Source organism: Rhinopithecus roxellana, chromosome 8 (genome assembly GCF_007565055.1).
Source record: "Rhinopithecus roxellana isolate Shanxi Qingling chromosome 8, ASM756505v1, whole genome shotgun sequence".
Lineage (NCBI taxonomy): Eukaryota > Metazoa > Chordata > Mammalia > Primates > Cercopithecidae > Rhinopithecus > Rhinopithecus roxellana.
In genome coordinates this window covers 54,200-71,212 of record NC_044556.1, presented here as the reverse complement: position 1 = coordinate 71,212, position 17,013 = coordinate 54,200, and the positions used below count along the sequence as shown (strand labels likewise).

At 47.6% G+C, this 17,013-nt stretch overlaps 1 protein-coding gene and 1 pseudogene across 1 annotated transcript in view; one reads left to right on the top strand and one right to left on the bottom strand.

Moving 5' to 3' along the window:
- The window catches only part of TMEM38A (transmembrane protein 38A), a 32,412-nt gene that overhangs the window by 7,427 nt on the left and 7,972 nt on the right, over nucleotides 1–17,013 (top strand). Inside the window, exons 2-4 of the mRNA XM_030935290.1 lie at nucleotides 14,260–14,416; nucleotides 14,673–14,857; nucleotides 16,693–16,780. Coding sequence (XP_030791150.1) covers nucleotides 14,260–14,416; nucleotides 14,673–14,857; nucleotides 16,693–16,780 — 430 coding nt within the window. The remainder of the gene's footprint in view (nucleotides 1–14,259; nucleotides 14,417–14,672; nucleotides 14,858–16,692; nucleotides 16,781–17,013) is intronic.
- LOC115899076 lies at nucleotides 6,899–7,301 on the bottom strand (annotated as a pseudogene).

The window sequence follows — 17,013 nt, the reverse complement described above, 5'->3', positions numbered from 1 at the left end:
AGAAAAGAAAAAATACAAAACTTAGCCAGGCATGCTGGTGCACACCTGTAATCTCAGCTACTTGGGAGGCTGAGGACACAAGTACTGCTTGAACCCGAGAGGTGGAGGTTTGCATTGAGCCGAGATGTTGCCACTGCACTTCAGTCTGGGTGACAGAGTGAGACTGCATCTCAAAAAAAAAAAAAAAAAAAAAAAAAAAAAAAATCCTTTTGTCCTGATTGCTATCCCTCTTTCATTTAAATCAGAATTGTAGGTCAGACGTGGTGGCTCACGCCTATGATCCCAGCATTTTGGGAGGCTGAGGCTGGCGGATCACCTGAGGTCAGGCGTTTGAGACCAGCCTGACTAACATGGTGAAACCCTGTCTCTACTAAAAATACAAAAATTAGCCGAGCATGGTGGCGGGTGCCTGTAGTCCTGGATGCTTGGTAGGCTGACGTGGGAGAATCACTTGAACCCGGGAGGCGGAGGTTGCAGTCAGCAGAAATCATGTCATTGCACTCCAGCCTGGGTAACAGAGCGAGACTCTGTCTCAGAAAAATAATTAATTAATTAGTTAACTCAGAATCATGGGGCTGGAGGAGGTGGCTCACATCTGTAATCCCAGCACGTTGGGGGACCAAGACAGGCAGATCGCTTGAAGCCAGGCGTTGGAGACCAGCCTGGCCAACACAGTCCCTGTCTCTACTAAAAATACAAAAATTAGCCAGGAGTGGTGGCGCAAGCCTGTAATCCCAGCTACTCTGGAGGCTGAGGCATGAGAATCACTTGAATCTGGGAGGTGGAGGTTGCAGTGAGCCAAGATAGTGCCACTGCACTCCAGCCTGGGCAACAGAGGCAGACTCCGTCTAAAAAAAAAATAATAATAATAAATTCAGAATTACTGGGGTTGGCACCAAGCATTGGTGTTTTATGATGTTCCGCAGATGAGAACTGGTTTCCTGCATTGGGGTATCCCAGCCTTGCGCTGGTGACAGGGCATTAGGTGCCCTGTGCATTTCAGGAGGTTTTGTAGTATCCTCCACCCTCTGAAGCCAGTAGCACCTCCACCCTGCCCCACACCATCCAATAATGACAACCAAAAATGCCCCAGACATTACCAGTGTTCCTGGAAGCACAGTCTCTCCCAGCTGAGAACCATTGATCTGGTGCATAAATCTCAAACTCCCATGCCTCCAGGGGCAAGTTAGATGATGTATACTACACAGAGCCTAGCCAGATGGGAACCATCTGTCCCTAGGTGAGAACCAAGCAGGCACATCTCTACCTGGTTGGGGCTGGAACCCCCAGGACTGATTTTTCCTGTGTGTCTGTGTTGGCTGTTCAAACATTTATCTTTCTTTTTCTTTTTTAAATTAATACACTTGGCCAGGTGTGGTGGCTCACACCTGTAACCTTAGCACTTTGGGAGAGCGAGGCAGGCGGATCACCTGAAGTCAGGAGTTCAAGACCAGCCTGGCCAATGTGGAGAAACCCTGTCTCTACTAAAAATGCAAAATATTAGCCGGACATGGTGATGGGCACCTGTAATCCCAGCTACTCGGGAGGCTGAGGCAGGAGAACCACTTGAACCTGGGAGGCAGAGGTTGCAGTGAGCCAAGATTGTGCCAGTGTGCTCTAGCCTGGGCGATAGAATGAGACTCTGTCTCAAAAAAAAAAAAAAAAAAAGGATGATGGGGGTTCTACTGTGTTGCCCAGGGTGGTCTTGAACTCCTAGGCTCAGGAGATCCACCTGCCTTGGCTTCCCAAAGTGTTGAGATTACAGGCATGAGCCACTGCCCCCAGGCAACCACTGATCTTTCTACTATCTCCAGAGTTTTGCTTTTTCCAGAATATCCTGTGGTTGGAATCATGCAGTATGTACCCCTTTCAGACTGGCTTCTTTCACTTAAGAATATGCATTTAAGGTTCCTCCATGTCTTTTCATGTCTTGATGGTTCACTGAATAATATTTCTTTTTTATTTTTCTTTCTTTTCTTTTCTTTTTTTGAGACGGACGTTTGCTCATTACCCAGGCTGGAGTGCAATGGCGCGATCTTGGCTCACTGTGACCTCTGCCTCCCAGGTTCAAGTGACTCTCCTTCCTCAGCCTCCCAAGTAACTAGGATTACAGGCATGTGCCACCACGCCTAATTTTTTGTATTTTTAGTAGAGACGGGGTTTCACCATGTTGGCCAGACTGGTCTCGAACTCCTGACCTCAGGTGATCCTCCCGCCTTGGCCTCCCAAAGTACTTGGATTACAGGCGTGAGCCACCACACTCGGCCAAATAATATTTCATAGTAAGGATGTTTCATGGTTTGTTTATCCACTCACTTCCTGCAGGACATCTTGGTTGCAGTTTTAACTTTTTTAAATTTTTTGGAGAAGGAGTCTCGCTCTGTCGCCAGGCTTAAGTGCAGTGATGTGATCTCAGCTCACTGCAACCTCCGGCTCACTGGTTCAAGCAATTCTCCTGCCTCAGCCTCCTGAGTAGCTGGGATTACAGGTGCCCGCCACCATGCCCAGCTAATTTTTGTGTTTTTAGTAGAAACAGGGTTTCACCATGTTGGCCAGGCTAGTCTTGAACTCCTGACCTCAAGTGATCCACACGCCTCGGCCTCCCGAAGTGCTGGGATTACAGGTGTGAGCCACTACACCCAGACAAGTTTTAACATTTTTCATATGCTGTTAGGACCAAAGAAAACTGTTCTTTGATCCCTGCTTTGAGATCTCTGGTTTGAACTACAAGCTTTTAGAGGGCAAGAGGCTGTTGACCCCTGCTCCACCTTGTGAGGCAGAGGCTGCTATCTCCATTTTACAGGGGAGGAAACTGAGGCAGAATGCTGAACTCAAAGGCTCAGGAGGAAAAGACTGGTCCTAGAGTCACTGAGAGACTCAGTCAGTACCCCAGGCTTCATATACCTCCGACTAGATAGCATGGTGCTAGAGTGCCCTGGGGACCTTTCTAGCACCACCCAGCCATCTGCAAATAAGCATTGACCCCTGGAGAGGGAAAGTCACAGAGTCCATTACAGACCAGACTTAGGGACCCAAAGCTTCTTCCTCTCTTTTGAGGCAGAGCTGATTTTTTCTGTTTTATTTACTTATTTTTTAATTTTTAATTTTTTTGTTTTTTAAGATGGAGTTTTGCTCTTATTGCCCAGGTTGGAGTGCAGTAGTGCGATCTTGGCTCACCGCAACCTCTGCCTCCTGGGTTCAAGCGATTCTTCTACCTCAGCCTCCCAAGTAGCTGGGACTACAGGCACCTGCCACCACGCCCAGCTTATTTTTGTATTTTTAGTAGAGATGGGGTTTCACTATATTGGCCAGGCTGGTCTCGAACTCCTGACCTCATGATCCACCCCCCCCTCCTCGGTCTCCCAAAGTGCTGAGATTACAGGCGTAAGCCACTGCACCTGGCCTGTTTTTTTTCTTTTCTATTCTTTTCTTTTTTTTTTTGATGACGGAGTTTTGCTCTTATCTCCCAGGTTGGAGTGCAGTGGCATGATCTTGACTCACTGCAACCTCCGCCTACCAAGTTCAAGCAATACTCCTGCCTCAGCTGCCGGAGTAGCTGGGATTACAGGCATAAGCCACCATGCCCCGCCGAGGCAGGGCTGATTTTTAAAAAAATCCATCTACTGAAATTTCCACCCACAGGTACTTTCCATTTCCGCACAGTTCCAGAAATACCTCTTGCATGGTTGCTAGGCGCTAAGCATCTCTTTTTCACTCTCATAGTCAGCGTCTTTGGAAATGACTGATATAGATCTGGGGTGGTCACCTTGTCCAGGCTTTCCCAAGATGAGCATTGAAAGTCCCATGTCCAGCCGGGTGCGGGGGCTGACACCTGTAATCTCAGCACTCTGGGAGGCCGAGGCAGGTGGATTACCTGAGGTCAGGAGTTCGAGACCAGCCTGTCCAACATGGAGAAATCCCGTCTCTACTAAAAATACAAAAGTTAGCCGGGCCTGGTAGCGGGAGCCTATAATCTCAGGTACTCGGGAGGCTGAGGCAGGAGAATCACTTGCACTCCAGCCTGGGCGACAGAGCAAGACCCCATTTCAAAAAAGAATAAAAGAAAGTCCAGCTGGGTGCAGTGGCTCACACCTGTAATCCCAGCACTTTGGGAGGCCAAGGCGGGTGGATCACAAGGTCAGGAGATCAAGACCATCCTGGCTAACACGGTGAAACCCTGACCCTACTGAAAATACAAAAAATTAGCGGGGCATGGTGGCAGGCGCCTGTAGTCCCAGCTACTCAGGAGGCTGAGGCAGGAAGAATGGCAGTGAACCCGGGAGGCGGAGCTGGCAGTGAGCAGAGATCGTATCACTGCACTCCAGCCTGGGTGACAGAGTAAGAGTCCATCTCAAAAAAAAAAAAAAAAAAAAAGTCCCATGTCCCAGGAAACCCCTGGGACCCAGGCAAAGGGGGATAGTTGCTCACCCTAGACAGCCTCCTCATTCTACACGTGGGCAAACTGAGGCCCAGGGAAGGGAGGGACTAGCCTAAGCTCACCCAGTGAGAGGGGAATGTGTTTGTGGCATGCGGCAGTTGAAAACTTATTGACTTCATGGGACTGCCCCAAAACCCATCAAGAGAAACCAAGGGGTTTGGAAAGGGGAAAGGACCTAGACTTTGTTTTCTATTTCTATTTATTTATTTATTTATTTATTTATTTATTTATTTATTATTTTGAAGCGGAGTCTCGCTCTGTCACTCAGGCTGGAGTGCAATGGCAAAATCTTGGGTCACTGTAACTTCTGCCTTCTGGGTTCATGCCATTCTCCTGCCTCAGCCTCCTGAGTAGCTGGGATTATGGCCACTTGCCACCATACCTGGCTAATTTTTGTATTTTTAGTGGAGACGGGGTTTTACCATGTTGGCCAGGCTGGTCTCAAACTCAAACTCCTGATCTCAAGTGATCCACCTGCCTCAGCCTCCGAGAGTGCTGAGATGACAGGCGTGAGCCACTGTGCCTGGCCGTTATCTTGGTCTTTTGACAGTGAAGCAAACTGAGGCTTGGTGGGGGCGGGCAGTCACTTGCCCAAGGCCATGCCAGAGTGAGTGGCAGAGCCAGAAGCTAGGCATGTGATGACGTTTTGCCATGTTGCCCAGGCTGGTCTTGAACTCCTGAGCTCAAGTGATCTGCTTGCCTCAGCCTCCCAAAGTGCTGGGATTACAAGCGTGAACCACTGCGCCCGGCCGACATGTGACTTTCATAGCAGGGCACACACATGCCGCAAACATGGGCATCTGCCCGGCAGATCATAACTCATGCAAACCCGAGGTCCCCACCCCCATTCCCCAACCTCAGTCCCTGGGATGGATCCCAGAGGGCACAAGAAAGATCCTGGAAAGAATTCAGTCCCTGCGAGTTATTTTTAGATGCAGAGGTATCTATTTCTGCAAAACATGGGTGCCTCACCCGACCTGGCCTCTGCACAGGCCACCAGCTGCTCTGAGGGATTAACTCTCAGCCAATTGTGTTTTAAATAGACCCTAGGAGAGGAGCTGAAAAGCATTTTACCTCATACCCTAGGACCTGGTCAATGTTGAGATGTAGGACAACCTTGAGAGCAGGGAGACGCTGCATTTTGGGCTCATGACTCCAGGGTGAGATTAGAGGAGGGAAAAGCTCATTCCAGTCCTCAACAGGAGTTAGACAAAGAAGCAATGTTCTGCTTTATTTTTTTAAAAAAAGAGATGTGAAAATAAAAAAGTGGCTTGTTCAAGATCACATGGTTAGTTGGTGGGGATATCGAGGAGAGGGGCAAGTGTATTGATTACTTACTGTAAAACAAGTGTGTCCAATCTTTTGGCTTCCCTGGGCCATGTTTGAAGAAAGACTTGTCTTGGGCCTCACATAAAATACACTTACACTAACTATAGCTGATGAGCTTTAAAAAAAAAATCACAAAAAAACTCATAATTTTTTTTTTTTTTGAGGCAGAGTCTTGCTCTGTGGCCCAGGCTGGAGTGCAGTGGTGTGACCTTGGCTTGCTGCAACCTCCACCTCCTGAGTTCAAGAGATTCTCATGCCTCAGCCTCCCACGTAGCTGAGATTACAGGTGTGCACCACCACGCCCAACTAATTTTTGTATTTTTAGTAGAGACGGTTTGCTAGGCTGATCTCGAACTCCTGACCTCAAGTGATCCACCTGCCTTGGCCTCCCAAAGTGTTGGGATTACAGGCATGAGCCACTGAGCCCGGTCATGAGTGTATCATTTTGCAGCCCAACATTTTCACTCAGTGGTACGCTTATGGGGCTTGTCTTTGTTGATACACCTAGAACAGAGATTCTCAACCAGAAGGGATTTTGTTCCCGAGGATAAATTTGGCAATATCTGGAGACATTCTTGGTTGTCACAGCTGTGGGGGAGGGTGCCACTGTCATCTAGTAGGTGGAAGCCAGGGATGCTGCTTAACATGCTATAATGCCAGGATGCCCCCATAGCAAAAAATGATCTGATCCCAAATGTCAATAGGGCTGAGGCTGAAAAACCCTAATCAAGCTCTAGTTCACTTTTCTTTTTTTTTTTCTTTCCTAGATTGTATTAAGAAATTAATATAGCTGAACCACATCATATTTAGTTTCTAGGTTAATATGAAAAGGCGGTAATTTTTCTTTGAAACTTACAAGTACAATCTGCAAATACATGATTTTGAGAATAATTTAATATGTTGACTTCAAGATACAACTATATTCTATATAAGATACAACTCTATATGTCAGTATTTTAAAGAAACAGATCCTTACAAGACCAAAACAACCCACAGGCCACGAGGTTGGTTTTTCCTTTTTTTTTTTGTTTAAACAAATGTGCACCACGATGTTTCAACAAGTAAGACAAATGCCATGAATGTGAAGCTGCAGTTTGCAATGTCCCACATTTAGAACTCAGCAAAGGTGAATTAGACAGAGGTGGTAGTCATTCTAATTAAACAATCAGGTAACTTCATGACAAGCTGATTTGCAGCATCAAAAGTGTCCATGTAAGTTTCTTTTTTCTTGATGATGAGAGGGCCCACATTATCTCCATTCTCTTCCTTATGTTTTGTTCCCATCACAGAATGGGAACTTTTTGGACCTCCAACAACGGCAGTACACAGCTTTATCTCCCAAATCCTCCATGTCAAAAGCATGTACTATCTTGGGGTTGTCTTTCTGGATGTGAAGGTTTATCATAGCTTTATTTCGATGATCTTTAACATAAAATCTTTTGTAAGCTAGATAATCAATTGCAGCTGTCCCAGCAGCAATGGTAACTGCTGCGATCCATTAAACTTGTACGCTGGAACTGGAAGTCAAACTCATGGCGCCGTCACTTGCAAGGCGTGTGCACTAGGATACCAAGCACAAACGGGTTCGCACGGCTGGCGAGACTAAAGGTGCCAGCGCCGTACTAAGGGCACCGACTCCACGCTGCTACTGCGCCTAGTTCACTTTTCTTTTTCTTCTTTTCTCTTCTTTTCTTTTTCTTTTTTTTTTTTTTTTTTTCTGAGATGGAGTCTCCCTCTGTTGCCCAGGCTGGAGTGCAGTGGCGCCATTTTGTCTCACTGCAACCTCCACCTCTTGGGTTCAAGTGATTCTCCTGCCTCAGCCTCCTGAGTATCTGGGATTACAGGCACCTGCCACCATACCCGGCTAATTTTTGTATTTCTAGTCAAGACAGGGTTTCACCATGTTGGCCAGGCTGGTCTCGAACTCCTGACCTTGAGTGATCCGCCTGCCTTGGCCTCCCAGAGTGCTGGGTGAGCCACTGCACCCAGCCTAGTTCACTTTGAAATAGCTACTATATGGCACTCCACGTTTTGTGGCTTCCCACAGCTTTACTAAGATACTGTAGATTTCACTTTTCTCGTGTTGCAACATTGTATCAGTGAAACATCTTCCTTCTCTATGTCTTTGTTTATGGCACTTATTTCTTTGGGGTTAATAGCAAAGAGTGGAATTGCTGGGGTCCAGGGGATGCACCGCTTCATATTTCCCTAGTGTTGCCAAGTTGCCTCTAATATGGTTATGCCCATGGATGCACTCACCTGGGTTTGTAGGAGAAACTCTGGCATTGATGATTATTTTCCCTCTGTGAGGCTGACCAAGCTAAGAAGAAGGTAATTCTACAGAGTAGAGTGCACTACACGTTTCTCAATTAAGAAATGGAACAGAGAAGGTCATTGTTGTTAAGAGCACTGTTGTTACAATGTAACCAGAAATAGCCAGGCCTGCTGGTGGCTCATACCTGTAATCCAAGCACTTTGGGAGGCCAAGGTGGGAGGATCATTTGAAGCCAGGAGTTCAAGAGCAGCCTGGGTCACACAGCGAGATCCTATCTTTATTAAAAAAAAAAAAAAAAAAAGTATAAAAATTGGCCAGGCATGGTGGGACATGCCTTTACTCCTAGCTACCTGGGAGGTCCAAGCCCAGGACTTTGAGGCTGCAGTGAGCTATGATTGCATCACTGCACTCCAGCCTGGGTGACCGAGCGAGACGCTGTCTTAAAAAAAAAAAAAAAAAGAAGAAGAAAAAAGGTGTCCAGGCCAGGCGCTGTGGCTCACGCCTGTAATCCCAGCACTTTGGGAGGCCGAGGTGGGTGGATCACCTGAGATCAGGGGTTCAAGGCCAGCCTGGTCAACATGGAGAAACCCCTTCTCTACCAAAACTACAAAAATTAGCCTGGGTGTGGTGGCGGGCACCTGTAATCCCAGCTACTTGGGAGGCTGAGGCAGGAGAATCGCTTGAACCTAGGAGGAGGTGGAGATTGCAGTGAGCCATGATCGCGCGATTGCACTCCAGCCTGGGCAACAAGAGTGAAACTCCATCTCAAACAAACAAACAAACAAACAAACCAGGACCCAGAGGGATGCACAGTTCCCAGAAATTCATTCACAGTTATTTCTTTAACCTGTATAGTGTGTCTAACACAGCCCCCGTTCAGCGGCAGATAAGGCCTCCGTGGTTGCTGAACTCACGGAGGGATGAAGATCGAATCCACCTGTTGAATGTATCATTAGTATATTCAGATTTCTTAATCTGTTACAGATGCTATAATCTGTTGCAGTGGCTATAAACCAGTAGACCAGGTGGCTTATAAACAACAAATTTATTTCTCAGAGTTCTGGAGGCTGGAAGTCTGAGATCAGGGCACTAACATGGTCAAGTTCTAATGAGGGCTGTCTTCTGGTTTGCAGATGATCAACCTCTCCTTCTGTCCTCATATGGTAGACAGCAGAGAGTAGCAGGCTTTCTCATGACTCTTATTTTTTAATTTATTGAGATAGAGTCTTGCTCTGCAGGCCCAGGCTGGAGTGCAGTGGCTTGATCATGGCCCACGGCAGCCTCAATCTTCCAGGCTCAAGTGGTCCTCCCACCTCAGAAGTAGCTGGGAATAAAGATGCCTGCCACCAAGCCCAGCTAATTTTTTTTTTTATTATTATTGATTTAGAGACGAGATTTCACTATGTTCCCAGGGCTGGTCTGGAATGCTTAGGCTCAAGAGACCCTCTGGTCTCAGCCTCCCAAAGTGCTGGGATTATAGGTGTGAGTCACCACACCTGGCCTCTCTTGACTTTTTTTTTTTTTTTTTTTTTTTTTTTTTTTTTTTTGAGGCAAAGTCTCACTCTGTTACCCAGGCTGGAGTGCAATGGTGCAATCTCAGCTCACTGCAACCTCTGCCTCCTGGGTTGAAGTGATTCTCCTACCTCAGCCTCCCAAGTAGCTGGGACTACAGGCACCTCTCTCCACGCCCAGCTAATTTTTGTATTTTTAGTAGAGACGAGGTTTCACCATATTGGCCAGGCTGGTCTCGAACTCCTAATCTTGTGATCTGCCCGCCTCAGCCTCCCAAAGCGCTGGGATGACAGATGTGAGCCACTGTTTATAAGGGCTCTAACCCCATTTGTGAGGGGTCTACCCTGGTAACATAATCATCTCCCAAAGGCCCCACCTCCTAATGCCATCACAAGCAGGGTGGGGTACGATTTCAACATACGAATTTTGGAGAGACAGGAACGTTCAGTCCACAACAGACACTCTCTTCCCTGCCAAAAATAGACAAAACTGATTTCTTTTGCTTAGTCTTTTGATTTGACTAATAAGAGATCACATTTTGGCCAGGTACGGTGGCTCATGCCTCTAATCCCAGCACTTTGGGAGGCCGAGGCGGGCAGATCACGAGGTCAGGAGATCGAGACCATCCTGGCTAACATGGTGAAACCCCGTCTCTACTGAAAAACACAAAAAATTAGCCGGTCGTGGTGGCGGGCAGCCTATAGTCCCAGCTACTCAGGAGGCTGAGGCAGGAGAATGGTGTGAACCCGGGAGGCAGAGCTTGCAGTGAGCCGAGATTGCGCCACTGCACTCCAGCCTGGGCAACAGAGCGAGACTCTGTCTCAAACAAACAAACAAAAAGATCACATTTTGTGACCTTGTTATCTCATGTCAACACTGACTGGAGTTTTCATTTTATTAGAATAAGTTGTATTAGGGGAATCGTTGGTTTTAGTTCTGGTCGTGTAATGTACAGAGTAGCTCTACCTTACAACTTGATCATAAAGTCGTTCTCTGCAAAACGAAACTAGTTGGGAAAGACAGAATCAATATGATGAAAGAAGTGGTCACACCAGGAGACACCCAAGTTCTAACTCCAAGGTGTGGCCTTAAAAGATTATGAAGATATTAGCATAAAGATAGAACTGTTTATAAAGATTATAAAGGCTTTACATGAGTAATACAAGATGCAAGGATTTGATAAATAGACATTAATACTGTACCCCGAGTGTTGCATTTTCATGAACTTTTTTTTTTTTTTCCGAGAGGGAGTCTCGCTGTTGTCAGCCTGGGTGGGAGTGTAATGGCATGATCTCGGCTCACTGCAACCTCTGCTTCCTGGGTTCCAGCAATTCTCTTGACTCAGCCTCCCAAGTAGCTGAGATTAAAGGCACCCACCATTATGCCCGGCTAATTTTTGTATTTTTAGTGGAGACGAAGGTTCACTATGTTGGCCAGGCTAATCTTTAACTCCTGACCACAGGTGATCCACCTGCCTCACCCTCCCAAAGTGCTGGGATTACAGGTGTAAGCCACCATGCCCAGCCCTTTAAAAAAAAATAAAAAAGTCCAGCTATAGGACCTAAGGACTCAGCAATGGGTTTTCAAGCCCCTTCTTTTTAATATGGAATTTTAAAATACTTTTTATCTTGGAAGAGCTTATGACACACAAGAAGTTGCAAAAATGGTACAGAGAATTTGCAAATACCCTTTACCCAGCTTCCTCCAGTGACATGTTACATAACGATAGTGCATTATTAAAACCAGGAAATTGGCATTGGTACACTATCATTAACTCAACTGCAGACTTTATTTATTTATTATTTTTGAGACAGAGTCTCACTCTATCACCCAGTCTGGAGTGCAGTGGTGCGATCATGGCGTACTGCAGCCTCAAACTCTTGGGTTCAAGCAATCCTCCCACCTCAACTTCTTGAGTAGCTGGGATTACAGGTGCATGCCATCATGCCCAACTAATTAAAAAAAATTTTTTTTGTAGAGATGGGGTCTCACTGTGTTGCCCAGGCTGGCCTCCCCTCCCTTACCCTTCCCTCCCCTCTCAACAGGGTCTTGCTCTGGAGTGCAGTGGCATGCTTATGACTCACTGCAGCCTCCACATCACCAGCTCGGGTGATCTTCCTACCTCAGCTTCCCGAGTAGCTGGGACTACAGGAGCATGCCACCATGCCCAGCTAATTTTTAAAATTTTTTGGAGAGATGGGGGTCTCACTATGTTGCCCATGTTGGTCTCGAACACCCAGGCTCAAGTGATCCACCTGGCTCAGCCTCCCAGAGTATTGGGATTACAAGTGTGAGCCACCGTGCCCAGCCCGTAAACAAAATATTAATACATTCTACAATAGGGATGAAGCTCGAGGACATTATGCTCAATAAGCCACACAAAACAACAAAGTCTGTATGATTTCACTTATATGAGATGCCTAAAGTCATCAATTTCATAGAGACAGAAAGTAGAATGGTGGGTGCCAGGGGCTAGGTGATGGGGGATCAGGAGTGAGTGTGTAATCCCAGCACTTTGGGAGGCCGAGGCAGGGCAGATCACGAGGTCAGGAGATCGAGACCATCCCTGGCTAACATGGTGAAACCCCGTCTCTACTAAAAAGTACAAAACCTAGCCGGGCGAGGTGGCGGGCGCCTGTAGTCCCAGCTACTCGGGAGGCTGAGGCAGGAGAATGGTGTGAACCCGGGAGGCGGAGCTTGCAGTGAGCTGAGATCCGGCCACTGCACTCCAGCTTGGGCGACAGAGCGAGACTCCGTCTCAAAAAAAAAAAAATAGGTTTCAGTTTGGGAAGATGAAAGAGTTTTGGAGATGGTCGATGGTGGTGATGGCAAAACAACGTGAATATAATGCCATAGAACCACACACTTGGTCAGGCGCAGTGGCTCATGCCTGTAATCCCAGCACTTTGGGGGGCCGAGGTGGGCAGATCACAAGGTCAAGAGATCGAGACTATCCTGGCCAACATGGTGAAACACCATCTTCACTAAAAATACAAAAATTAGCTGGACGTGGTGGCGCATGCCTGTAATCCCAGCCTACATGGAAGCCTGAGGCAGGAGAATCACTTGAACCCGGGAGGAGGAGGTTGCAGTGAGCCGTGATCATGCCACTGTGCTCCAAACTGGGCGAAAGAGCGAGACTCTGTCTCAAAAAAAAAAAAAAAAAAAAAAGAACTACACACTTAAAAATGTTTAAAATGGGCCAGGCATGGTGTCTCATGTCTATAATCCCAACTCTTTGGGAAGCCAAACCAGGTGGGTGGCTTGAACCCAGGAGTCTGAGACCAGCCTGGGCAACATGGCGACACCCCGTGCCTACTTTAAACATACAAAAAATTAGCCTGGCATGGTGGTGCGCGTGCCTGTAGTCCCAAATACTTTCGAGGCTGAGGTGGGAGGAGTATCTGAGCCCAGGAAGTCAAGACTGCAGTGAGTCATGATTGCACCACTACACACTCTAGCCTGGGTGATGAGAGTGAAACCCTGTCTCAAAAAAAAAAAAAAAGAAAAGAAAAGAAAAGAAAAGTAAAATGGTAAATTTAATGTATATTTTACAATAATTTTTTTTTTTTTTTTTTTTTTTTTTTTTTTTTTAAACAGCAGGGGTAAGAATACCAGCATAAGTCTGGGTACGGTGACTCATGCCTGTAATCCCAGCACTTTGGGAGGCTGAGGTGGGAGGTTCACTTGACTCTAAGAGTTAGAGACCAGCTTGGCCAACATGGTGAAACCCCTTCTCTACTGAAAATACAAAAATTAGCCAGGCATCGTGGTGGGCACCTGTGATCCCAGCTACTCGGGAGTCTGAGGCAGGAGAATCGCTTGAACCTGGGAGGCGGAGGTTGCAGTGAGCTGAGATTGCGCCACTGCACTCTAGCCTGGTTGACAGAGTGAGACTCTGTCTCAAACAAACAAAAAAAGTTAAAAAAAAAAAAAAAAGAATACCAGCATAAGCTCATAGGGATCTTGGGATCAGCTGAGGTCAGAATAGCAATTTCTTTTCTTTTGTTTCGTGTGTGTGTGTTTTAGATGGAGTCTTGCTCTGTTGCCCAGGCTGGAGTGCAGTGCAGTGGTGCAGTCTCGGCTCACTGCAACCTCCACCTCCTGGGTTCAAGCGATTCTCCTGTCTCAGCCTCCTGAGTAACTGGGATTACAGGCATGCACTACCGTTCTCGGCTAATTTTTGTATTTTTAGGGATGCGGTTTCACCATGTTAGCCAGGCTGGTCTTGAACTCCTGACCTCAAGTGATTTGCCCACCTTGGACTCCCGAAGTGCTGGTATTACAGGTGTGAGCCACCACGCCCAGCCCAGAGTAGCAATTTCAAAATACTCCCAGGTGCAAGCTGGCCCATCTCTCTAAGCCTCAGCCTCCTCATGACAATTAGGAGACTCCTGTGATAATAAAGCCATCACTTGGCTGGGGCACTGATAAGGATTTAGTAAGTCCTAAATGTGAGCTAGTGTCATCATCATTGCCACCTCTCTGGGCGTGGAGGAAAGGACTCCTACTCGGCTCTCTATTTTCTCTGTGCAACCTCAGGCATGCGTGCAGCCTCTCTGAACCTTGGTTCCTCCTCTGAAACTTACAAACTGCACAGTGTTGGGTGGGCGGTCTGGATTAGGATAGGCTGACCGGAGCATATGGGAGTGAAACCTGTCCTTGGCATGCTGGTGATGATAGGGGACACTCCTGTGCCTCCCAGGAGCAGTTGAGCTGTCCCGGCGCCACCCCATCGCATCCTGGCTGTGCGCCATGCTGCATTGCTTCGGGAGCTACATCCTGGCTGACCTGCTCCTTGGGGAGCCACTGATCGATTACTTCAGCAACAACTCCAGCATCCTGCTGGCCTCAGCTGTCTGGTAAGCCGTGCTGGGCATGGAAGAGCAGAGCCAGGCGGGGGAAGGAGCAACCTGGGCACCAGGGAGGAGAGAGGTTGGAGGAATTAGAACGCACCAGCAACATCCCTCATGATGGCCTTGAACATGCTGCCCTCCATGCTCAGCTTTGGTCTAGGCTCAGCACGCTGGGGAGGGTGGTCTGACATAACCACAGCTCCCTACCCCCATCCTTCACAGTCTGCCCATCCCCTGGCACTCAGCGTTCTCTCCCCAAAAGGTACTTGATTTTCTTCTGCCCCCTGGACCTCTTCTACAAGTGTGTCTGCTTCCTGCCTGTGAAACTCATCTTCGTGGCCATGAAGGAGGTGGTGCGAGTCCGCAAGATCGCAGTGGGCATCCATCATGCCCATCACCACTACCACCACGGGTGGTTCGTCATGATTGCAACTGGGTGGGTCAAAGGTAAATAGGATGATGACAATGAAAAATCATCTCAGTGGAGAACTTTTTGTCCAGTGGTATTACAAGGCACCCCAGTTGGGAAAGCCATTGCTCCAGGCAAAGGGGTGTAAAGACTGGAGTAGGTGTTCAAACCTCCCTAAAGGTATCAGCTGATACCTTTAGGGTAAGTGGGAAGATTCTTCCAGAGATGTTATTGTCAGGGGTACCTAAGACAGTGATGATGACGATGAAAGCTAGCGTCGCCAGAGCAGGGTTTCTCACTTGCAGCACTACTGACATGTGGGGCTGGATTATTCTTTGTGGTGGGGGCTGCCCTGTGCATTGTAGGATGTTGAACAGCACCCCTGGCCTCTACCCACGAGATGCCAGTAGCACACTTGTCCCCAGCTGTGACAAAAGAAGTTGTTTCCAGACATTGCTAAACACCTCCTACAGAGCAAAATTGCTGCAGGTGAGGACCCCATCTCCAGAGCTCTAGCTATAGGAGCTCTTAACTTTTGGGGGCCATGGCCCTTTTGCCAGCGAAACCTACAGACCATTTTGTATGAAGAAAATAGAGCTAGACATAGTGGCTCATGCCTGTAGTTCTAGCTATTCAGGAGGCTGAGGTGGGAGGATCACTTGAGCCTAGGAGTTCAAGGTTACAGTGAGCTATGATTGTGCCACTGCACTCCAACTGGGCAACAGAGCAAGAGTCTGTCTCTAAAAAATTAAAATTAAAAAATAAAGTAATAATGAAAATGTTATTAGAAATAAAGAATGTTTTATAATGATAAAAGGGTCAATCCACTGGAAGGTGTAACAACTATAAACATATATGCACCTAGAAACAGAGCACCAAAATGCATAAAGCAAAAATGGACAGAAGTTCGGGGAGAAAGAGATAATTCAGCATTAAAAGTTGGAGAAGTGGGCCAAGGAGTAACAGGGAAAGCAGGGAAAGAAGGCCTGAGCAAGTGCCAAAAACCACTGGGCACTTTATCCTCGCTTCCTGCCCACCAGATATGGGTACCCACAGTGCCAAGGCCTAGAATCACCCTCCATTGAGCCATGGTGTCCTCAGTTATTCCTTGCTATGGGGGTCAACCTGTGCATTATACAATGGTGAGCCACCTCCCTGACCTTGACTCACTAAACACCAGTAGTGTTCCCTCCCCAACTGTGACAACTCAAAGTGTTTCTCAACATTGCCAGATGCTTCCTTGGGGACAAAATGGCCCCAGATGCGATTCCCTGGTCCAGTAGTACATCTCAGGCACCCCAGTTGGTGCAGCAGTTCCTGAAGTGAATGTCCAAGTCTCTTTAACCAATACATTTAGGGTAAATGGGAAGATTCTTCCAGAAATTTAACCATTACCTCTATTTGAGTCTCCTTATTGTCTCTCCAGGAAGCTTTTACTACTGAGCAGATTCTCCAGGGGTATAGCATCTCCTCCAGAGGATGGGTGGCTTGAGAAAGATTGAGAACTTGGAGCCTTGAGGAGGAGTGAGACTGGGGGTGGGGGCTGCCTTGGAAGCCTCATGCACAGCTTGGGGTCCTGGATTAGGGGCATCAGGACAGACAACTCCAGGTTGAAGACCTGCCTTGCAGGTGGGGACATAACTGATTCCTTTAGGTGACTTTTGCTCTGAATTTGCCATATGACCCTCAGCTAGGCTGTTGTCCTCGCTGAGCCTCAGTTTCCCCACCTGCAGCTGATGATCATACACCCCCAGGCTCAGTGTCCCTTTAGAGAAGACTCCGGGAGTGGAGAGACTGCCTCCTTGGGAATTCAAACAAGAGGAAAAGGAGACCTGGGGGTGGCGGGCTTGTTCAGAAGCACCCTGTCCTGTAGGTTCTGGTGTCGCCCTCATGTCCAACTTTGAGCAGCTGCTCCGAGGGGTCTGGAAGCCAGAGACCAACGAGATCCTGCACATGTCTTTGTAAGTATCCCCCTCCACCTCTGCCTCCCTCCCTCCTGTATGTCTGGGTGCCTGACCCTGAGTTGGATGCTGCTGATAACTTAGAGAGGCCTCAACCCTTGACTCTGCCTTTCAGGAGCTTTCAGAGGCTATGACTGGGGAAGCTCAAAGCAGAGCCATAGCTCTGCTTGGTGTGGAGGTTGGGGAGGGTAGAGCTGCAGGAAGGAGGCAATACCTGATTGGGGTTTTGAAGG